At 47.8% G+C, this 23,644-nt stretch overlaps 1 protein-coding gene and 2 pseudogenes across 3 annotated transcripts in view; 1 reads left to right on the top strand and 2 right to left on the bottom strand.

The window, feature by feature from the left end:
* Positions 1–3,659: 3,659 nt before the first annotated feature.
* LOC148119551 (large ribosomal subunit protein eL39-like) lies at positions 3,660–5,665 on the bottom strand (annotated as a pseudogene).
* Positions 5,666–9,670: 4,005 nt separating this feature from the next.
* The window catches only part of LOC125390931 (stimulated by retinoic acid gene 6 protein-like), a 40,876-nt gene continuing 26,902 nt past the window's right edge, over positions 9,671–23,644 (top strand). For 2 of the 3 annotated variants that reach the window (XM_087897146.1, XM_087897145.1), the window contains exons 1-2: positions 9,671–9,827; positions 23,204–23,279. In XM_087897146.1, the coding sequence (XP_087753272.1) occupies positions 9,808–9,827; positions 23,204–23,279 (96 nt within the window). In that variant the 5' untranslated portion in view covers positions 9,671–9,807. The remainder of the gene's footprint in view (positions 9,828–23,203; positions 23,280–23,644) is intronic. The other variant, XM_087897147.1, reaches the window with a different exon arrangement.
* On the bottom strand, positions 12,224–12,767 carry LOC148119550 (large ribosomal subunit protein uL15 pseudogene; annotated as a pseudogene).

The following is a 23,644-nucleotide window of genomic DNA, read 5'->3' as shown; positions in this document are numbered from 1 at the left end:
GCAGTTGACAACTGAGCAGCTACTGAGGTAAGGAGAGTCAGTTTTCTTTAAGTGAGGGGCCCTGGGTAGGTTGCCCATGCTCCAGTGGATGCCCACATGCTGAACTTGATAGAATTTTTCTTTTTCTTTTTTTTAATGCGAGGACACAAAATTGGGAGTATAGGGAAGGAGATGTAGGGGTGAATATGATCAAAACACACTGTATGAAATTACCAAAGAATTAATAAAAATATAGAAATAAAATACAGGAAGAGAGAGAGGGAGAGAGAGAGAGGGAGAGAGAGAGAGAGAGAGAGAGAGAGAGAGAGAGAGAGAAGACTCAGTGGTTAAGAGCACTTTCTGCTTAATCATGAGGACCTGAGTTCAGATCCCAAAACCATACACTCATATACTAGGCAGGCTTGGTCTTGGGTGTGTCTGTAACCCCAGTGCTGAAGGGAGGAGGGAGGATTTGCTGGAGTCTGTGGTCTGCCTAGTTGAAAAAGGCAGGCTCTAGATTTAGCAAGCAAGCAACCTGCTTCAAAGAAATAAGTTAGCGAGCGACAGAGGAGGGTACTCAACATTTTCCTCTGGCCTCCACACATGCACACACACACATGCATACACACACAGGTACACATAACTGTGCACACACAGACGCAGGCATGAACATACATATACATACACGCTGTTGAGGGGAGTATCGTTGGGGAAATTCTCTTGCCTTTCCTTTGTCATCCATGTAGGACAATTAGAGATGCTGCCGTGGAGGTGGCTTCTTAAATCTTAAACGCCAGTATGGCTGGCCAGGTTCCTGGAAGAGTAGAAGCCAAAGCAAAGCAGAAACTCTACTGTAGGCAGCAGGCTGAGGTGGTTGTCTGTGAGTTAATTGCCAACTAAATCTAGAATGCCCGGGAGATGGGCCTCTGAGCACACCTGTGAGGGATTAGCTTGATTCCATTAATTGATGGGAGGATCTATCACAATTGTAGGGGGACCATTAACCTGGGCAGGGGTTGCATAAAGTGGAGCAAGTGAGCTGAGCAGTGGCAGGCACACTTACTGCTTCTGTCTCTTTTATTTCTTCTCGTTTTCTTACTTTCTTTTTTCTTTCTTTCCTCCTTCTCCTCTTCCTCTTCCTCCTCTTCCTCCTTCTTGAGACAGGGTTTCTTTGTGTAGCCCTGAACAGCCATCCTGGGAACTCACCCTGTAAGCCAAGCTGACCTCGAACTCTGTCTCTATCTCTGCCCCCTGGGTGCTGGGATTAAAGGTGTGCACCACCACCACCCCGATTGGCTACTTTCTGCTTCTTGACTGTGGGTGCAGTGTGACCACTGCCTCCCCAGGCTCCTGCCGCTCTGACTTCCCAACCCAACAGGGATGGACTGTCATCTCAAACTGTGAGCTACAACGGCCCTGCTAAGCTGCCTTTGCCAAGTATTTTACCACAACAGATTAGGAACTCAGCCAGTCTCAGTGGCCCCAGGAATCTGCAGCGCTGGCTAGCTGTGAAGGTTAGTGAAGAATTAGGCAGTTTCTGCTGTACACACAATTTTCTGCTCTCATGGAAACATACTGATTTCACTGTGGAACATACAGGCTTCTAATATTAGCCCACCACCATTCCCCAGTATGGAAGCATCAAATTAGTACATTTTTGGACTGTCTTGTATTAGAATGCTTGATTTGAAAATTGCTATTTGAGTTGCTGACTTGAGTATCATAAAAAATGTTCAATAAACTGGGTTTGGAGGTGTTCAAGGCCAGCCTGTTCTACATAGAGAGTTCCAGGCCAGTCGGGGTGACACAGTGAGATCCTGTCACACACACACACACACACACACACACACACACACACACACACACAAAGTTCCAACAATTTCTGAAATGGCCTAAACCTATCTCTGCATTTTGAATCACACATCTATTCAAAGCAGTGTTCCTAGTGCTGATGATCATAAAATCAAAACATCAATGACTGTAAAATAGACTGACTCTGAAAAACTCTGAGGCTGCTGCACCGGATATTTAGTCAAGGTCAATTCTGCATATAAGAATGAACAAACACATTGCTTCATTGGTCTGCATTTTTTTTTAATCCTTAAAGAAAGATAAAGGTGTATGTATACCAAAGAATTGCCTTAAAGCAAATTGCTCTCTGATTCATTATTAGTAAATGCTCCATTTGTTTACCTAATTTTTTAAAGATTTATCTATTTATTCTGTATACAGTGTTCTACCTACATGTATACCTGCAGGCCAGAAGAGGGTACCAGATCTCATTACTGATGGTTGTGAGGCACCGTGTTGTTACTAGGAATTGAACTCAGGACCTCTGGAAGAGTAGTCAGTGCTCTTAACCGCTGATCCGTCTCTTCCAGCCCTTGTTTGCCTGTTTTATTTACCTGTTTATGTGGGGTTGTGTAGCACTTTTTCTTGGGAAGAGGCCTTGTGAGGAGAGAGTTAAAGGTCTGTCCCAAAGTGGGTTTGAATCAGCCCAGTGAAGAGCTTGGCTCTCCCACTGGGTCTTCAGACTTAGCCTAGACCCCGGGGCTTTGTTTGAAATGATGCCAGCCGTCCTTAGGGGCTCCCTCTGACCATGCAGCACAGTGAGGCACCACAGAGTAGAGCTGGTGGCACCCACACGCCAGGACTCAGGTCACAGCACCTCCATTCTCTAGTGACCTCCAGGGTTCCAGAACAGACAGACACACTTGACGACCAGCGAGTCTCATCGTGACCCTGACACACAGAGTCCAGCTGTCACAGCACAAGAGACACAGAGCCCAGCAGAAGACCCTGCAACTCCCTCCCTTATGTAGGAACCGTTGCTGCTGTCCTCACAGATCCCTCAAGAGAACGCTTCTTGTCAGGGGGATGTGTTTTCTCAGAAGGCAGCCTGCCTCCTGGGAGGAAAGGGTGGCCTCCTTTAAGCAGGCCTTGGCTATTCCTTTCAAAGTCAGATCACCATTCCTGTACTGAGGAGGTGAACACCTTCCTGCCCAGCCCAGCTCCGTGGAAAAGTTCTCTCTTTTTTTTTTCCAAGGCACCATTAAGTGCGGATCTCAATTTACTACACAACCGCACACCATGTAATCGGCTCATTCATTCATTCATTCATTCATTATTCAGCAAACTTCCTGGGAGCTGTCATAGCATGCCAAGCCTGTGCTGGGCACAGGGTTGGAGACACACACAACACATGCTGTGTGCTGTGCTCAAGAAGGTGGCCGGGGTGGGGGGCAGAGTCATCAGTATTATTATTATTATATTTTTGCTCTTCTTTTCTTTTTTTTTTAAAGATTTATTTATTCATTATGTATACAACATTCCTTCCATGTGTGCTTGCACGCCAGAAGAGGGCACCAGATCTCATTGTAGATGGCTGTGAGCCACCATGTGGTTGCTGGGAATTGAACTCAGGACCTCTGGAAGAGCAGTCAGTGCTCTTAACCTCTGAGCCATCTCTCCAGCCCCTTGCTCTTCTTTTCTTTTCTTTTCTTTCCTTTTCTTTTCCTTTCTTTTCTTTTCTTTCTTTCTTTTTTTTATTTTTGTAGTTCAAAAGGTTCTACATTTTATTACTGGACAAACCACTCCCAACTTAAACATGACCAAGTCTCCAGGTTGAAAATGTTGAACTTCATCTTATAACACTCATCCAGGACCACGATTCTGCGTAAACTGTCTTGCCATTGTTGACTCCTTACAGACCCAGCTTCGTTCTCCTCAGTGTCTTCTCTTGGATTTGTACTTGATTTTGTTGCCAGTTCTCATCCGAATCCACGGAGGAATAGGACGATTTAGTTTTTGTTTCTTGGCCAAGAATCGCTTGATTCTGAAAGTCTTGTGAGAAGACACGGCGAGATACCCAGTCGGGCAGATGGCACGCAATGGCGGAGGAAAGGCCTTCTTTTTGCTTTTCTAGACAGTATTTCTCTGTGCAATTCTGGCTGTTCTAGAACTTATTCTGTAGACCAGGCTGACCTTGAACTCACAGAGATCCATCTGGCTCTGCCTCCTGAGTGCTGGGATTAAAGGCATGTGCCACCACGCCTGGCAGAGTATTATTTTTTTTGTTTGTTTTAAGACAGAGTCTCTTTACATTGACCTAGCTAGAATGCTCTGTGTAGCTCAGGCTAGCCTTAAATTTACAGAGATCCACTTGCCTTGGCCTCCGAGTGCTGGGATTAAAGGTGTGTATCACCATGCTGGGCATTTTTTTTAAAAAAAAGAAATACATTTTGTTGTTATTGTTGCTTTATTTTATTTTAATCTATTTTTATGTGTATGAGTATTTTGCTTCCATGTATACATGTGTACCATGTGTGTACCTGGTGCCTTCTGGAACTGGAGTTATAGATGGCTATGAGGCCAGTTGCTGGGAACTGAACCCAGGTCCCCTGCAAGTGCAGCAAGTGCTCCTAACTGCCAAGCCAGCTCTCTGCCCCCCTGTGAGTATTACAATAGAGAAGTATTGCGGGGGGCAGGGGGATAGAAAGTTTTCAGGTGATTCTCAAAGTGTTAGAAGCCGTTTCCTGCGGGGAGCGGATGGGGAGAGACAAGCAGGATTCCAGTAGTGAATATGGAGAACAGAGTCCGGGGGGCCTGAGGACCACAGGGAGCAAGGCACAGCCCATAGAGGAGAAGGTGGAGGAGGAAATGGGGAGAGGCCTGGCGGGTACCAAGTATGCAGTACCTCAAAGTACTACCTTGGTGCTAAGGGACCCTCAACTGTAGAATGGAGGGAAGGGGCGGGGCTTGAGGAAAGCTCCTCCCCCAGTCCTAAAACAAAAGTTCTTATGTTTCAGAATTGGAGCAAGTGACATAGTCATAAGCAGTGCCCTGTGCAGAAATTACATGTCATCTACCCAGGCAGGTTTTGGTTACACTTTGCCTGTAGGTGGAAGAGTTAGTTTCATATAAGTCTTGACCGTTTATTGATGTAGAAGAGTCAAGAACAAAGTGGGCAGCGCCAGCCCTAGGCAAGTGGGTCTGGTTTATGTGAGAAAGCTAACTAAAGTGAGCCAGTGAGCAAGCCATTGGTGATACCAGACCCTGCATTCACAGTTCTCACCTAAGCTTTGCTGAGCTTCTTCAGTTTCTGCAAGCAGCACCTAGGAAAAGCGCCACCGTGTGGACAAAATCAGAACGACTTTTCTTCATGGGTTCAATGCTAACTTCCCGTGATTCAGAGCCCAAGAGTTGATCAGGAGAGATGTTCAGGGTTGTGAGTCTCCCCACAGCAATGAGGTGAGAGTGGGAGGGGGTCAGGGAAACCCCCAAGAGCCAGTAGAGGTAGACAGAAGAGTCTTCTGGTGGAACTGTGATGCCTTGCTTCACAGCAGCCTAGGACAGGGAAGGATTTTGCATGGTTGCTTAGTTTTCCTGAAAATGATAATTACAATTTATAAACAAAGAGGTAGCTTTGTCCCACACTTATGCAGCCTTGGAAGTCCAGGCACATGGGGCCAGCATCTTTTCTTTTCATGGGGCAAGGAAACCTGAGTGACAGAGAGAGACACACTGCCAAGGGACTCACTTTACCTTCATATTTTTAATAGTTGGGATGGAGTCTCATGTAGCCCAGGCTGTCCTAGAACTCATTACGTAGCCAAGGATGATCCTGAACTCCGAATCCTCCCACCTTCACCTTCCAAATGTTGAGGTTATAGATCTGAGCCAACATGACCTGTTTCTGCTGCGCTGGGGATGGAACCTGGGGCCTGGTGCATGTTGGGCAGGCCCTCTGCCACCTGAGCTGCACCCCCAGCCAGGGACGCATTTATAACAACCAACTATGGCAGGAACTAACCCAGTCCTGTGCAGTGAAAACTCTCCTGAGAAAGGCACTAATTGGCCACCCCTCCCCCACTTCCCCATCACCTCCACTCCCACCCGCACAACAACGGCAAATTTCACTGAGTTTTGGAGAGACTGAGCCAAATTCAAACCATAGAAGCCACACAGCTCTTAAGGCAAAGAAGGGTTGAAGGTTCAGGTTTCTGGTTCTCCCAGTCCAGGCCTCTTTGCTCTGTCCCTGTGCCTTCAGTTTAAGTGACTCTCTAGGTGCCCTAAAAGCAGCCTTCAAATGGCTTCTGGGCCTGCTTCTTCCTATGTAGCTCCATCACAGCCCGTTTGTGATTTGGTTACTTCTCCCTCATTCTCCAGATTCTGTCTGGGTGAAGTTGTCAAACTCTGCCCTCTCTCTAGTTAGGCTCCTGACCCGCCCGAGAAGGAACAAGCTGAAACAAGCGAGCATTTAGCTTCAAGGACCAACATAGTTCATAGTATAACGTGCTTTATAATATCCATGACCTGAATGAATGGCTGAACGAGGAAGGCGGCAAGAGTCTGGTCCTACCACCTCAATGGATTTTTGAGAGCCGAGCCTTCTCAGGAAAGCCTGGAAGGATCAACTTCTTCCAGGTTTTGAGTACCCAGCTGGAAAGTCAGATTTTGTTTCCTTATTTGGTTCCCAGGTATTGTGAACACAGAAGGGACGCGAGCCGACTATAAATTCTTTCTCAGAGAGAAAAGCAGTCTTCAGTCAAGGGTCATTCCCAAGCCCAGAAAGCTCTTAGTGTTACTCGGTGATAAGGTCGCACCAGGTCTCCCAGACACCCACACTGGTTTGTTCCTGAACTTAATAATTAAGCCGTGTTTCTATAGAAAGGACAGAGGTTGTCCTATGTCAGGCTCCTGACCCTCACGAAGCAAGTGCAGCTGTCGTGACACCCTGTTCAGTCTCCTTCTGTGGTCTCTCTCATACTTTGGACCCTGATAAGCACAGGGATTAAAGACAGTGACTTCTCTACTGGGTTCCGGTGAATGCCACCAATGCTGTCTCCTCAGTCTGCCCACGGGCAGCAGGCCTCCACTGAGAACTCTAGCAGAGTGCCGTAGGGCTCTCCTCTATACAGTATTCTGCCTTGTCATTTGTTTTGTTTTTTAATCTAGAACCTGCACAAACTGCTGGGCAATGATGGTGCACGCCTTTAATCCTAGTACTCAGGAGGCAGAGGCAGGTGGATCTCTGTGAGTTAGAGGCCAATTTGGTCTCCAAAGCAAGTTTTAGGACGAAACTACATAGAGATAGCCTGTCTCGAAAAAGCAAAACAAAACCAAAAAAAGCAAAAGAGAAAAAAGAAAAAGAACCTGTACAAACTTAGAAAGACCCTTCAGACACCCCAACGCTGAGAGAACGAAACAGTGTACGTGGTGTAGAAGAAATAGTATTCAGGAAAGCTCACACAGGCTGGCATTCTGGAGAGAAATCAACCGTGGAAGTGTCTTACACACATCTCAACTTCTAGGTTTAGATTCAACACAGAATCTTCAGAAAAGGCAAGAAAGCCTGAGGGGGTGTGGAAAGGTAGCAGAAACAATTGTAACACATCTTCCCAATAGTTAAAGTAATATTCCGTAGCATAAACAAATGTAGCACATCTCTGCCTAGTTAAAAGAATACTCCACAGTAGCCCCCTCTATAGAGAGTATGCCACTGTCTCTTTCCCATGGGAGGAGAATCACAAGAGCTAGGGAATTCACGTTCTTGAGTGCACGTCCACATTAAGATCATTGGCCCCTTCAGGCTGTCCCCTCTCAGCCTGTGACACATGGGGCTGGCTTGTCACAGCAGCTCCCTGACCCTAATACTTCCTCGAATACAGAGTATGTTGTCAACACCTGAAGGCCCAAGCCCCCTAGTTGAATAAGAAGGCTTCAGGTTATCTTAATGACTTCTTTAAAAGACCTGTCTCCAAAGATTGTCACATCCTAAGTACCAGGCGTTCATCCTTTGGCATCTGAGCTTAGAGCCTACCCCAACAGTCTCATCAGCTATGGTGGGAGGAGAGGCAGCAAGCAGTGATCACCACTGTCACGGATGCCCCCAGACAACGGTATCACCCACTTGACCGCTCTACCACTGCCTGAAACCTTCCTACCAAGTCCTTTGTAAACGATGTAAAGATGTGTTACATTTGTTTCATCTCGCCTGTCTAAGGCACCTGATTGGTCCAATAAAAACCTGAATGGCCACGAGAGGAATAGGTGGGGCTGGCTGCAGAGAGAAGGAGGAGGAGGAGAAAACTAGATATGAAAGAAGAAGCAAAAGAGAATGAGGGAGAAAGAGAGGCACGTACCCAGAGCCAGAAGCCAGACAGTCATCAGCCAGACATGGAGACAGCAGGAAAATGAGGTATACAGGAAGGAATGAAGGTAAAAAGCCCTGAGTCAAAACATAGATGAAGAGGAACAGGCTAAGTCCTAGGAGCTAGCAAGAAATTAGCATAATGCAAATCAAAATAACTCTGAGATACCGTCTTACACCTGTCAGAATGGCCAAGACAAAAAACTCTGATGACAGCTTATGCTGGAGAGGATGTGGAACAAGGAAACACTCCTCCATTGCTGGTGGGAGTGCAAATCTTGTGTAGTCATTTTGGAAATCAGTGTGGCGGTTTCTCAGAAAATTAGGAATCAGTCTACCTCAAGACCCGGCTGTACTGCTCTTGGGCATATACCCAAAGGATGCACACGCACACCATTTGCTCAGCTATGCTCATAGCAGCATTATTCATAATAGCCAGAACCTGGAAACAGCCTTGATGCCCCTCAACCGAAGACTGGATAAGGAAAACGTGGCACACTTACACAATGAAATACTACTTAGCAGTAAATAAAAACAATGACATTTGAAATCTGCAGTCAAATGGATGAAACTAGAAAAAGTCACCCTTAGTGAGGTAACCCAGACCCAGAAAGACAAATGTGATATGTACTCACTCATAAGTGGATGATAGACACAAAACAAAGGACAACCAGCCTACAGTCCACACTCACGGAGAACCTGGACAAACGAAGAGGACCCTAAGAGAGACATACATGGATCCACCTAGCAAGGGAAAAAAGGACAAGATCTCCTGAGTAAATTGGGAGCATGGAGCGTAGCGGGGAGGGTGGAAGGGGAGTGGGGAAAAATGTATAGCACATTTCTATCCAAACAATTAAAATGAGAAGGATTTAATTTTTTTTTAAAGAAATGATCTTAAGGTAGGGATAATATAATAAGACTAATATTAAGTCTCCGTGTCATTATTTGGGAGCTGGTTGGTGGCCTAGAAGAAAATCTGGTACAGGAGGTATTCAGCCTTCCTGAAACCCCCGCCCCCCCCCCAGAACCCTTCTTGGGTGTTTGCTCATAGATGCCAGTGTGGCTGGAGCGTGGACTTGGTAAGAGAGAGCCACTAAGCAGCAGCCTTGCGTTCTGCCTCAGGACAGGGGCAGCTAGCAGGTTCTGCCATGTGGCGGGGGTTCCGTTCCCCAAGCAAGAGACTGGCTGCCAGTGTCCAGTGAGAACCTCTAAGCCAGCGGTCCTGATTTATGACTTGGAGTCAGAGTTCTAATTTATTACCTATGATAATGTTTTATAGCTAGCCAAAGGCACATGGCTGCCCAGCAAAGAAAGCCTCTCCATACATTGGGAGATGGGTGGTCCTGGGACCACAGCTGGGGTGTAAGGGACAGCAGCAAGGCCCAGGAGAAGGCAGCAGAAGAGAGGGTCCTCCTCTCATGGGGTAAGAAGCAGGGCAGCAAGCAGCATTGTGAAACCAGGAAGAGGCCTGCTGCCTGATTTCACTCCCAGGTAAATGTTTGACTGGATGTTTGCCTTTTCTCTGAGTTTTGGGTCTACAGATCGAACTGGGCAGAATGTTAGTTCGTGGGAAGCCATCATAATCAAGAGCCCGAGAAACAAAGACGCACCCAGGCCAGCAGCACACAGGACAGCAGCATCCACCAGCACGCCACCCGCGGCTCTTCGGCAAGATGCTTGCAGTCAGCGCAAGGTGAGCGGCAGAGGCTGAATTGAGATGCGCTGTTCCAGACAGCCAGGTCCTCCTAGCTCGTTTGATGTTGGTGTTTAACAGCTACCAGGAGAAAGGCAGGGACTGGCTAATTTGCAGGTAGACAGACATGAAACAGGAAGAACTATGGTAGATTTCCTCCCTGCTAGTTCAGAGACACGGGGAACGGGTAGAGCCCAGGTAAGGACTTACAGGATCCTAACTTGGGATCCGTGGTTTCTCACTATGGTTCCTTCATCTATTACTCTGGTGTAAAACTCCCTAGCCTTCCTCTCCTTTTAGATGAATGTTTTAGAGTTGTCCACATTTATGGGGTATACTTTGCTGTTTTGGTATGCATATGGCACGCTGATTTGACCTCAGACATTTGTTTTCTTTATGATAAGAAGTCACTCTCCCCTTGCATTTTGAAACATTTGTTATCTGCAGTCACCCTTCTGGGCCACGAAACAGTGGTACTGACTTCTCAGAACTGTAACTTTGTAGCCATGGCTAGCCTCTTCTCACCCTCCTCCTCGGCCCTCCCCGGTTTTTGTCCTGCCCTGTGTTTGTATGTTTGTATGAGTCAGCCTTTGCTAGACACCCTATATGAATGAGGTCATGCAGTATTTGTCTTTCTGTCCCTGGATCATTCCACTTCCTGTAATGCCCTCCGGGTTCACCCATGTCGTCTCAGAAGACAGGATGTTTATTTGAAGCTAAATAGTATTCCATCACTCAGATGTACCGCATGTTCTTCGTCTCCTCATCCACTCTTGGACCACATGGTAGATTCCATATCGTGGCCATTGTGAACATTTATGAGAATAAACAATGGTTTAGGTGTCTCTTTGATAGGCTAGTTTCATTTTCTTTTTCTATTTCTTCACTAGCAGGACTGTTGAATCCTAAGGAGGTTGTATTTTTGGTTCTTTTAGAGTTTCTCCCTGCCCTTCCCCGCAGTGGTCGCTCTGGTTAACCCCAAAGTGTGTAAGAGGTCTCCTCTTTCCTGTCCTCAGCAGCATTTTCTTCTGCTAACTTGAGGAGACAGCCATTCTGACAGGAGTGGGTAAGCCCACAATCCTGAAAGGCTCAGAGGAGAACTGGAACGGAAGGATGGAGAGCAGGGAAGCCCTGCCCAGGTGGCGGGAATTGAGATTTTCACTCTGACCTGGAAACACGGCGAATCAAGAACAGAAAACTGGTCCAGTGCCTTCTGAGGTTCCAGGATCTGCTCAGAATGCTGAGGGCTCACGAGGAAAGCAGCAGAGAGGGAAGCCGTGGAAACAAAGAGGGCGTGCTGAGTGTCAGCTAGAAAAGCAGGACAAGCAGATGGAGCATGCTGCATTTCTCTGGATGTGGGAAGGGAACAGTGTGCTGAGAGCCCAGGAGAATCTGTCCCTCACTCCCCGTGTTCCCACTGGGCTCTGTAGTCAGGAGACAAGGGAGAGGCAGGTGACAGGGGCCTGATGCCATCAGATGTGTTTCTAGAAAGGTCCCTCTGGTCCACATGGAAGATGGGTTGAAACACGACAGGAGTCTCTATGGTCTTAGTAATGGTGATCTCAGCCTGGGTTATGAGCATGGATGGAAATGAATGGATTCCGTGGGGGTGGAGAAGAAAGCCGGAGTGGCTCTGGGTCTGTGGTGTGGCCTGATAGAAGCGTGCAGCCACAACTCCCACAGTGAGGACTTTGGAGGGCAAGCTGGTTAGAGGGTTGCGCAGTTGGGACTCCAGGGAACACTCAGAAAGCGCTCCCCAGGAGGCAGGCAGCGTCTGTAGGCTGTGCTAGAGAGACTTAGCCCATCTTGTGCCTGTTGCCCCGCCCCATTGACCTTGCAACCTAGGTCCTGTCCCTAAGAGCATCCTTCAGTCACAGTCTCCTCCCTGGCTCTGGCCTGGCCAATCAGGGCCCTTCTCACAGGGAGGCTCCAGTCTGAGCATGTGGCTCAGGTTTTTCTTCATGAAACATGAGGTCATTACCCTTCCAAGGACTCTGACCACAAACTCTCTACCAGAATCTTATGTCCAAGGGTCTGAATGTGTTTCCCAATTGGAAATTTTAAAAAGTGTTGGGCTTTCAACCCTGCTACCCAGTGGCACTCTGGGCTTTTTCTTGGTTTTTCTGAGATAGGCTGTGGGGCCCTGAAAGGGGCTAGCGGGAAAGGAGCTAGAAGATCACCTACCCACCACACAGCAAATGGCGTCGCCTCCATTGGGTGGAAGGACGTGAAGCTGAGCGCTGCTGTGTTGGGCAGATGTAGGGAAGGGCTGGAGAGATGGTTCAGTGGGTAGGAACACAGTCCTTTCTTGCACAGGACCTAGGTTCGGTTCCCAGCACCCATGTCCAGTGTCTCATAACTCTTGGTAACTCCAGCTGCCGGGATCCGAATTCTCTTTTTTTTTTCTTGGAAAATGTTAGCATTTAATTGTCCTCCCTGAATGGCTTCAAGCCACCAGAACACAGGCACCTCCAACACCCTTTATCTTCTCTTCAGCTCTTCTGCTGAAAAATTTGGCTTTCACGATGACAGGCTGCTTAGGGAGCTTTCCCTTGCCCAGAACTTTGTAGTAGTCCGATCGCACGACGTCAATGATGGGAGCAACTCCAGTCTTGTTCTTGGCTGCGTTAACCCGGGTCTGCTCACTGACCAGCGTCCACAGTTTATCCAGGTTGACAGTCGGGCAGAAACTCTGGTTCCTCTTTAAGTGGTAATGCCTCATACCAACTTTCCCGAAGTAACCTGGATGATATTTGTCGAAATTGATCCTATGATGATGCATGCCTCCAGCGTTCCCGCGTCCTCCTGGATGCTTGCGATGTTTACCGATGCGGCCATGGCCGTGGCTCACGTGGCCCCGGAGTTTCCGGGTCTTCCTCAGTCTGGATGGCATGGCGGTGGCAGAAAGGAAAGAGGGAGGAACTCGCAAAGTATCGCGAGGTAGCAAGTGTGGGGGCGGGGATCCGAATTCTCTTATGGCTCCTTGGACACCTGCACATGTGTAGAAACTCACACACACACAAATGATAAAATAACTATTTTTCTTTGTTTCCCATTTCCTTGAATACATATGGGTATTTTGTCTGCAATGATGTCTGTGCACCATGTGTATGCCCTGTGCCCATGGAGGCCAAAAGAAAATATCATATCCCCTGGAACTGGAGTTACAGACAGTTGTGAGCTGCCATGTGAGTACTGGAAATTGAGCCCAGGCCCTGTCAAAGAGCAACCAGTGCTCTTAACCCATGAGTTCTTCCTCCGTTCCTGATAAAATAAATCTTTAAACAAAGAATGGCAGGGAGTAGAAATGGACCCCTTTCCTTTTCAGTTGCTCTGCTGTTGTTGTTGTTGTTGTTGTTGTCCATGATGGCTGCTCTGGGCTTTTCAGGCACTCATGAAAACAGCCATGCATGCTCCTGAAGGGAAGGCAGCAATCAGGGGCTGGCCATGTCCAGTCAGGAGATAGAGAGGCGGAGGCGAGAAGAGAAGAGAGGCCTGCACACAGATAAGAGGAGGGGCCAGCGAGAAGAGAGAAGGGAAGCAGGGTGTGTCTGGCTGGGTCCTTGGAATCCTTCTCCTGATCCTCAGGGCTTGTTTCTCAAGGACCTGCTGAGAATGGAGGGTCTCTGAGCCCCAGAGACCACAGCAGACCTGTGCTGACCCAGGGCCATTTTCCTTGTGTGGTTTCTTTGATAGAAGAAGCTGGCAGCTCAAGGGGGCAGCTGGGCCATCGGAGCACAATTGCCCTACTCTGGGCTATTTTGCTGGGTTGGTCATGGGACCAGCATCCTGGTTGTCAGTTAACAAAGTGAGGGACTGCAGTCCACCTCATGGCAAGGGGCCCAGGGCAGGGAGCCCCTGATAAGGTAGCCCTGTGACAGTGACTCACGGGACAGAGAAGGGAAGGGGCCAGAAAGCTGATCCTGGGAGGAAGGGCACTCTCCGGAGCATTGGCCAAGTGCTCTGGGGTCTGGAGTCTGGGGAGGCTGCTCAGCCACTGGAGTGCCCCTCAGTTCTCCAAACGCAAAGCTATCTATCTGTCTGCCTATCTATCTGTCTGTCTGTCTGTCTATCTTTCTTTCTATCTATCTATCTATCTATCTATCTATCTATCTATCTATCTATCTATCTAACTTTTCTCTTCCTCCTTCTCCTCTTCCTCCCCCTCCTCCTGTGTTTCTCTTCAAATTTTGAAGACAGGGTCTGACTCTGTAGCCCAGACTAACTTCAAATCCAATGTATAACCTAGGTTGGCCTCAAACTTCCCATAATCCCAGTTCCCCTCATCACCACCAGTTTCCCAGAGGGCTTTGATTACAGGGTGAAGGTGCTCAGCTGGAGAAACCCTGTTTATACTCAGAGCTGCCCATAGTGGAGGAGGAATGGAGAAAGGGGAGCTGAGGGCTTAGGGGAGAACCTCATGCCAGAGGCTAGCCTGAGCTACAGAGAGAAACCCTGTCTCAATGTCACCCCTCCCTCCCCGAAAACCACCTAAAACTAATTTAAACAAGCCTCTCATGGGCTTGGATTCCAGAGACCAGAATGTTGGGGTTCTGTGAGCAGAGTGGAGGAGGTGGTTTCATAGTTGGGGGCTCTTTCTCTCCTTCCCTTTCCCTCTTCCTCTCCCTCCCATCCATTCCCCTCCTGTCTTCTTTCCTCCTCTGCCCATTACCTCCCTTCCTCTTTCCCCAGTGGCTACACTAATTCCCACCAAGGGTCTTACCCTCTGTACCCTCACCAACACCGGCTGCTCAGGGACGGCCCACACTGGTTAGCATTGGTAACTGTTGTCCACTTAAGTTTTTGTTTCTTATTTTAAGAAATGAAAATCCAGATCATTTGCCCATTCAGAATTATAAATTTTTTTTAAATAGTGTCCTTTTCCTTTTGTTCCTAGCTCACTTGCTGGTTTTCAGAATGTTTTTCTTACACATTTCTCTCTCTCCCCTTCTCTCTTTCTCTCTCTCTGTCTCTCTCTGTCTCTCTCTGTCTCTCTCTCTCTCTCTCTCTCAAATCTTGACTTCTTTCTCCTCGTTCTGACCACATTCTGTGATAGGGGAGTTCAGCCAATCACATTCTGTCTGTGGGGCGTGTTGCCCTAAGGCAAAAGTTTACCTATAAACCTGGCAGGTGCATTCCCCCCCCCCCCCCCCCCACACACACCCAATCTTGCTCTGGCCTGGAACCAGCGTTCCAGACAGTTGGGATTCTGGTCTAATTTTTTCCTTCTGTTTTATTAAAGCTGTATCTTTTGTAAGATAGTCTGGGGACCTTTCATTACCGATTGCACTGCGATTGGTGTTGATTTTTGTACATTGATATATTGAATATTGTATGTGAGTATGCTTCTACCTCTATTTGTATTGATATATATATATATATATATATTTACATTCCTACCTCTGATTAAGATATTTATGTAATGACATACATTGTTTACATTTGGAGTTCATTGTCCTCACTCATTGCACAGTTGTTCATTCTCTTAGTCTTCAAGTTAGATAGATAAAAATCAATAGTCATATATGTTTGTTATATTTATATTTAGGCTAATCAGGTTATTTAGATGCATAGAGATCATATTTAGTATAGATAGTATAATCTTCAACCTCTTCAAAGAGCTGTAGAAAATGGGCTTTAATCTAACTCATAGTTCTACAGTAGTTAGACACAATTGCTCCTGGCATCACCGCTCTACTCCCGAGAGAACGTTGAGCACCAAAGGCACTCCACTTGGAGCGTGTCTTCTTCCTGGAAGAACCGGCCTTTGGGCAAAGAAAAGGCCTATACCTCAAACACTGACAGAATTACAAAATATCCATAAATGGATGAAAGCAGGATTGTCTTATCTTGCCAAGACAGGGTGAGAGAGTCCTAAAAGGTTTCTTGCCTTTGAAAAACGGCATGTCAGTTACATCAGGCCTTAGCCAAAGTTGGTTGACTCAACATTGCAAACAAGACTTTGGGTCATTGCCCAGGTATTCAGTTGTTTCTTCCATTTGTTGCACATTTCGGAAGTTTCCTGCTTATACTTCCGGGCTGCTTGAGTAAAATTAGTTCCCTTCTCAGATCTTTGATGGAGTTAAAGATTAGATAGTTGTAATTACCCTCTACATTATTTAGACTCCTTAAAATAAATGTTTAATAAAACTTTTGTTATATGCTTCTTGCTTAATATTGTTTGTTGTTTATAATTTTATATTTATTATTTGTTTCTGTTGTATATAATAGTATTTGGTTTTGTTCTGTCTTATTTTAGAAAAAAGGGGGAGATGATAGGGGAGTTCAGCCAATCACATTCTGTCTGTGGGGCATGTTGCCCTAAGGCAAAAGTTCACCTATAAACCTGGAGGGTGCATTTCCCCGCCCTCTCTCGCTCTAGCCTGGATCCAACGTTCCTGACGGTTGGGATTATGGTGTAAGTTTTTCCTTCTGTTTTATTAAAGCTGTATCTTTTGTAAGATAGTCTGGGGACCTTTCATTACTGATTGCACTGCGTCCTCGTTCTGATCACCTGCTGGAGTGCCCATCTCTCTTTCCCCTCGTTCTGATAATATACTGAAGTGCCATCTTTTTTCACGTACCCTTCAGTGCTCTACTCAAGTTCAGATCACACTCCTCTGGTTGCTAGCACTGAACTTTTTTCTCGCTCTAAACTCCACTCCTGCTCGTTCACAGTTAATATTTATCTCTATCTGCCAAATGTGGACACCCTCTTTTTCCTAGGTCATACGCAAAACGGTACAGCTGGTAGCGGCATGCTAGGGGATGTGTCATGACGGACTCTTTATATAAAAAGAGGCATAGCTGTATGTGAGTTTGTTATAGTTTATACTGATAAAACAGGTAAGCACACGACATACACACGGTTGTAAATACTCCCTGCTCCGTATTCCAGTTCCACAGAGCCAGTGGGTTGTCTCTGACTGGCAACACTGATTTTTGCTGATCCCTCGTCTCCAGGCAAGCCTTGGACTACAGCTGGTCAGTGAGCCTGGTTTCGACATGAGCGGTGGTGGACGCTCTATTTACACGAGTGAGTTAGACAAATGGGGAAGAAACAAGAAGCTGCCAGTGAGAAGGCCCTGTTCCATCCACGGCGGAAACCACTTTTGTTGAGCCACAGATAAGAGTTTTTGAATCTTGGAAGAACAGAACCTCAGAAGAAAACAAAAGAAATTAGTTTTGGGGTGGCTCACAAAGTATAGCTACAAGCCTCACAGGCTTGGGGCTAGAGAGATGGCTCAGCTGTCAGGGGCACTGACTTCTGCTGAGGACCCAGGTTCAGTTCCTAGCACGACATGGTGGCTCATAACTTCCTGTTATTCCAGTTCTGGGGGACCTGATGACTTACCTCTTTAGGCCTAGACATACACGCAAATACCCAGACACATCCAATGAAAACAAATAAGTCTTAAAAAGAAATATAACAGATTAAAACATCTGCATTATAGACATTTTCTCTATCATTTTTAGTCTTTCCATGATACAGTCAGTCAACACAGCCCTGAATGGCAGTAGTCGCTGGTTCCCCTGGATTCCCGCCACGGCTGATTCCAGGCCCCAGGGGTCAGGAGGGCAGTATCCGCTGTGCAGACGAGGACGTGCTCCCCAGGACTGTGGCATTTCCCATCTTTATTATGTACGCCATGAATGTAACTTTTGTAATCGTTTCTGCTTAATTTTTGACGGTGGTGTTTAATAACTATCGTGCGGTGTTCTCCCGGTGACCGCTGATCCTGTCAAACAGAGCCAAGCCAGCCTCAGCAGCACCTGTGTCCACCTCAGCCCTCCAAGGCTAGATTCTGTGGATTTGTGGGATTCCCGGTAAAGCAGAGTCCCTGGCCAGGTGGTGGTGGTGCACGCCTTTAATCCCAGCACTTGGGAGGCAGAGGCAGGCAGATCTCTGTGAGTTCGAGGCCAGCCTGGTCTACAGAGTGAGTTCCAGGACAGGCTCCAAAGCTACAGAGAGAAACCCTGTCATGGAAAAAAAAGAAAAGAAAGAAAAAAAGAAAAAGATAAAGATAAAGCAGGGTTCCTGGCACCAGGTATGCACACAGTGCCCTGTGCAGACACACTGCATGCCTTTGGTTCCTCTTCAATGACCCATCCTCTGCACTGAATCAGCCCATGAGACCAGCAAACTGAACAGGACGTGAGAAAGACCTGAGCTATGTGACTTTCCCTGGTCACTGCCCCTGTCTGGACTCCAGCCTCTAAACGGAGGTTCTTCTGGAAATCGGCGGCCATCCCAGGTTCCTCTGTGCCAGGCACCAGCTCGACTCCAGATGGGTGATGAGAAAGTCCCGGAGTGCTGGAGCTCTGGGGAGGGGGGGGAGAATACCTGCATTCTAGTTCACGCCTCCAGGCGCTCCTCTGACGATCAGAAGTAGGGTTTCCGGAAGTGGAATTGCTGCATACGGACAGGTTCTTGGCGGATAAGCAAAGCAGCACTCAGCGCTCACACTCCCAGTAAACAAGGATGCCGGCTCCTCTCGGCCCTCAGCGGGCTGGCAGCTCCCATCGGGGACTCTCGGTCCAAAAGGTCAGACGACGGCTCCTTTCATCTCACCACTAGTTGAGAGCTCAGGATTTATTGTTTCGATTTTTTAGCATTTTTCAAAAGTTCAGGTCTCGCGTAACCTAGGTTGCCTGTATGTCTGAGGACGGCCTTGAATTTCCGATCCTCCTGCCTCCACTTCCTGAGTGCTGGAACTGCCCCTGCACATTGGGTTAATGGTTTGGATTTGGACCGTTTAGTTGGCACCAAGAGCAGCCAATGTGTGTGGGTGTGATGTGACGGTCCTCATATTCAGATACTGGGTGATGGTCCGGGCAGCGCCATTAGCCAGCAGTCATTTCAAACACTGACCTTTTCTGTGGGTCGGGAGCAATCTCAGTCCTCCCCTCCAGCTCTCTGGAGGCATTCGATGCTCCACTGCTGAGTGTGCCCACTCTACTGTGCTCTGTAACAGGAGCCCGTGCCTGTCTCCCTCTGCTCATTGGCCTTCCCAGCCTCTGGACTTTCATGAGAGCAGCATTTTAAAAAAAGCTTGTTTGTTGTCTGTGTTTACCTTATTTTGCCCAACCTGATATTCTACAGGCTCAGTCCTGTTCATCACAGGATTTCATTTTTATGACTGAGTAGTATTCCGCCGCACACACATGCTGCGGTTTCTTTAACCTCTGCTGGTTCCCTATCTGAGCTCCTGCAAGTAGTTCTACAGAGAATGTGGAAACAAGCTTCATTTTTTCTCCTTTGGATGTGCACACCCAGGAATGGTGTCGCTGAGTGTAGTCAGCTTGTCTATTTTTAGACAAGGTCTCACTATGTAGCCCTGGCTGGCCGAGGTTATGTAGAGCAGGCCAGCCTCTAACTCACAGAGATCCACCTGCCTCTGCTTCTTGCGTGCTAGGCTCAAAGGCACATGCCACCATGCCCAATCCCGTGTTTAGATTTTGAGGACTCCCTCTACTGTTTTTCCCAGTGACTATACTAATTTTTATTCCCATCAACACTCAGTGTTCCCCTCTCTCTGCACCTTTACCAGCCCCATTATTTCCTGCCTCATGGGTACTCAGGGAGGCTCCATACTGGTTCACACACCGGTGACTCACTTATGTCTTCTTATGAGCAGAAAGCTTAGAAGGCTGGAGAGATGGCTCCACAGTTGGAAGCACGCACTGCACTTCTAGAGGACCCGGGTTCGAGTCCCAGCACCCACATGGCGACTTGCAGTCATCCTTAACTCCAGTTCCAGGGGTTCTGACACCTCTTCTGGCCTCTACTGGCAGTAGGCAGACACACAGTGTGCTTACAGACTTGCAGGCAAAACACTCCTTTATATAGAATAAAATAAATAAATCATTTTTAAAAAGAAGTGAAAAATTAGGTCACTTGCCGTTAAAAAATATGTTCAAACATCTTTTTCTTCTTCCACTAGCAGCTTACTTACTAGTTTTTAGAGGCCACCAGGATGTGTTTCTCTTTTTACCTCGACTTCGGTTTCTTTCTCTTCCTGGCCCTTGTCAGAGCGATTGAAGGTTTTCTTTCTTGTGACTTTTTACTGTACTGGCTTATGATGTTCTGCCATTCTCTTCCGGTGGCCTGCCACTGAATTACTACTCTGCTTGTCTAGAAGTACGTTTTTATCTAAGTCACAAAGGGAGGAGACCCGAGTCTGGACTCCCAGGTAAACGGGAGAGCTCAGTCCGCCAGCCGTTTCCCTCTGCCCTCCACGCTGAAGTCGTTTGCTGCTTGAGGTGATGCAGGCTCACGCATCCTATTTTGTAAGCTCAGACAGTTCTATTCGAGGTACTTACCTGGCTACTCACCGCGTTTGCTGATTCTCCTGTTCTTGCTGCTTTTAAACCCTTCTTCACAGGTTCATTTTTCTTACTGCCGGAGGATTTTCTCTAATTTTTTTTTTCAGACAGTTTATAATGGAAAATACTTTTCAGTTCCTGTGTTCATAAATATGCAATGACTACATTATCAGATGGAATGTTACATGTGAATACATTTGGTATTTATAAATTTAGAATAAATATTTACATATTCAAATCCCCAAGGCTGAGGGATAACGGTGCTTTGCTAATTCCTTGGCATGATTCTGCCTCTAATTTTCCTTGGAGGGTGCGCCCTCTAGCGTTCACTCTAAAGACATCCTGGACTCCTTGCATTTCGTCGGGAGGAAGAGAATAAATAGGGTTTGGAGTCTTTGGCTTCCTAGAGGGCAGTCTTCCCTGTAGGGTCCTGTGTTTTGAGTGGGTGCTCGTGTGTGCTTGAGAGTTCCATGGAGTATGTGCTGTCTGTGTCGGGAGCCTGACTCTAACTGACGCCAGGTGGGGAGGGGAGGGAGAGTGTGGTGCTAGCTGGTGAAGTCCTGACACTCCAGTGGCTGGCCTGTGAAGCTCCAGACTCTCTCCAAGTGCCATTCCTGATGCAGCCACTGCCCTTCTCTCTGTGACCCACACATTCTCAACTGGAGATGTAAATACATTGTCCCTGGCTGGCCAGGGCTACTTGGGCTAAGCCGTCCTGTCTTTACCGCTCCCTTTGTAGGCTCCATGTCAGCTCTCTGTTCCTGGTTCCAGAGACACGCCTCTCTTGCTCATTACATTTTACACTGTGTGTGTGTGTGTGTGTGTGTGTGTGTGTGTGTGTGTGTGTGAGTGCATATACATGTGTGCATGCACACGTTATCCTGAGACTGTGGAGGTCAGAGGGCAAGTTGGAGGCGTCCATTCTCTCCTTCCACCATGTGGGTCCTGGGGCATTGAACTCAGGTTGTCAGGCTTGGCGACAAGCCCCTTTGCCAGCGGAGTCGTCTCACTGGCCCGGCTCTTGCTTCTAGCGTGGGTGTGGCGCTTGTTCCAGGTGGTCTCAGGCTCTAGGGTCCTGCTGGCTCTTGTTCTCTTCTCTTTGGCTCAGCTCTCTGACTTTTGGCTCTCACGTATGGCTTCTTCCCTCCCTGCCTTCTTTCCTTTCTTCCTACCACGGAAGGGTTCTGTGAGAGGCTGACACACATGCTCAGCTTACCTTCTTTTTTTTTTTTTGTTCATTGCTTTCTTTCTTTTTTTAATTTATAAAAGTTTATTAATTTATAAAAGTTTCCATTTCCGCCCCTCCTCCCAACACCCTCCCACTCCCCCCACTCCCTCTCCTCCTCCCTCTCCATCCCTAAGAGCAGTCAGGGTTTCCTGCCCTTTGGGAAGTTCAAGTTCCTCCCCCCTCCCTCCAGGTCCAGGAAGGTGAGTGTCCAGACAGACTGGATCCCCAAAATCCAGTATATGAGGAAACAAGCCCCAGTGCCATTGTCAATGGCTTTTCAGAAAGACCCCAGGCCAGCCACATTCAGAGAATCCGGCCACAATCAGAGAATCTGGTTGGATCACGAGCTCGTTCAGTCCCAGTCCAACTGGCCTTGGTGAACTCTCATTAGATTAGTCCCCTTGTATCAGAGGGTGAACGCACTCCTCACGGTCCTGCCTTTCTTGTTCATGTTCTCCCTCCTTCTGCTCCTCATTTAGACCTTGGGGGCTCAGTCCAGTGCTCCAATGTGGGTCTCTGTCTGTATCGCCATCCATCAACGGATGAAGGTTCCCTCTGGTCTTGCCTTCTTTGCTCATGTTCTCTTTCCTTTTGCTTCTCGTTTGGACCTAGGGAGCTAAGTACAGTGTTCCAATGTGGGTCTCTGTCTCTATCTCCATCCATCGCCAGATGAAGGTTCTATGGTGGTATGCAAAATATTCATCAGTATGGTTATGGGCCAAGGCCGGTTCAGGCACCCTCTCTGTCCAGAGAACAATCTGGGGATCTCTCCTTGGACCTGGGATCCCCTTTATAATCAAGTCTCTTGTAAACCCTAAAATGACTCCCTTATTTGAGATATATACTCCCCTGCTCCCATATTCATCCTTTCCGCTTATCTTCTTAAGAGCTGAAGTGGAACTACACTTCTGTCTTCCTTCTCACAGCTTGGGCCCCCTCCATGCTATCTAGATGTTTCCGATCTCTGATGAGGCACGAGCACCGGCTGATGGGATTTTAGAGGCATCCCAGGGGATGTGTGTGTTCCCGGTCTCCCCGGAAGTTGCTCTCCCCTGAGACCTCTGAGGGGCAGGAGTCGCTGGTTTCAGGATGCAGCCAAGGAGACGGCTGGCTGGGTGTACCAGAGTCGGCAATGGCAAGAGCCAAGATGGGAGAGGAGATCGTGTGATGGGCCGTGGTGGTGCTGTGCAGTCAGGGCAGCAGGAACGAGGTGTGATGGAGCTTAGAAAAGAGGAAAGAGAAAAAGCCTTGTCAGGGAACACTGCCTGGCGACTCTGCCTTGAGATCCCACCAGCCTTGCCCTGCACTCTGAAGACATACTGCGGTGTGTAGTCCATTGGCTCCCCTCCTGCCCCAGCAACTCACTGGCGTTTTTGACCATGGCTGTGAAAAACCAGGTCCACAGACTGATTTCCTGCGAAGCTAATGACACATCGCCTGCCCAGGGCCCTTCCGAGACCCGGGGAAGACGGGAAGGACTCTGGTTAAGGGATTTCATGGTCATTAGTTTTCCTTAAAATGTGAAAAACTCAGGCATTTCTGTAATGTTCCGTAAAAAGAACACCCCACAAAACCCAAATCTACTCATGACTGTGCCATCCAGAATGAGTGGGGTCTTAGGGCCAGTTCCAGAGATGCTGGCTAGATCATCAGAGCCATGAATGACAGTAGTCCTTTGGGGAAGGAGGGAGTGAACAGGCTGGGGCTTGGGAAAGCAAGGAAGGAAGCTCAGATGGTCCGAACTCCTGAGAGCAGTTCTGCAGCCTGGAGTCGGTGCTGTCCCAGTCTGATGGTGTGAACCTGACTTGTGACTGTTTTCCAGGACCAGGCAGCTAAATGTCACTTGTGACAGCTCAGTGGACAGGGAGGTCTTCCTCCATTACTCCCTCATCCCATCAGTAAGTACAGGTGTGGGAGCATAGGGGAGGGGCACGGAGCCAGAGGCAGTGAGAGGGAGGGGAGTCTGGGATGCTCCACCACAGGGCTTTTGGGCAGGCCGGCATTACTCAGGGGAGAGAGCAGATGGTTTTCCTTCCAGTGTGCACCCAAACCCCCAAAAGAAAGCATTTAGGGTCCAAGAATCAGGGATGTGGGAATTTTGGCAACATGCAAAGGGGGTTTTCTTTCGTCTTTTTTTTTTTGTGTGTGTGTATGTGTGTACAGGTGTGTTGTGAACATGTATATGCATGCATGTGGAGGCCAGGGTTGTCCAGGGTACTGTTCCTCAGATGCAACTCACCTTTGGCTTTTGTTTTTCATTTTT

Source organism: Myodes glareolus, chromosome 16 (assembly GCF_982192425.1).
Source record: "Myodes glareolus chromosome 16, mMyoGla1.1, whole genome shotgun sequence".
Taxonomy (NCBI): domain Eukaryota; kingdom Metazoa; phylum Chordata; class Mammalia; order Rodentia; family Cricetidae; genus Myodes; species Myodes glareolus.
The sequence above is the reverse complement of the archived record's forward strand: the minus strand, read 5'-3'. Positions and strand labels throughout refer to the sequence as shown.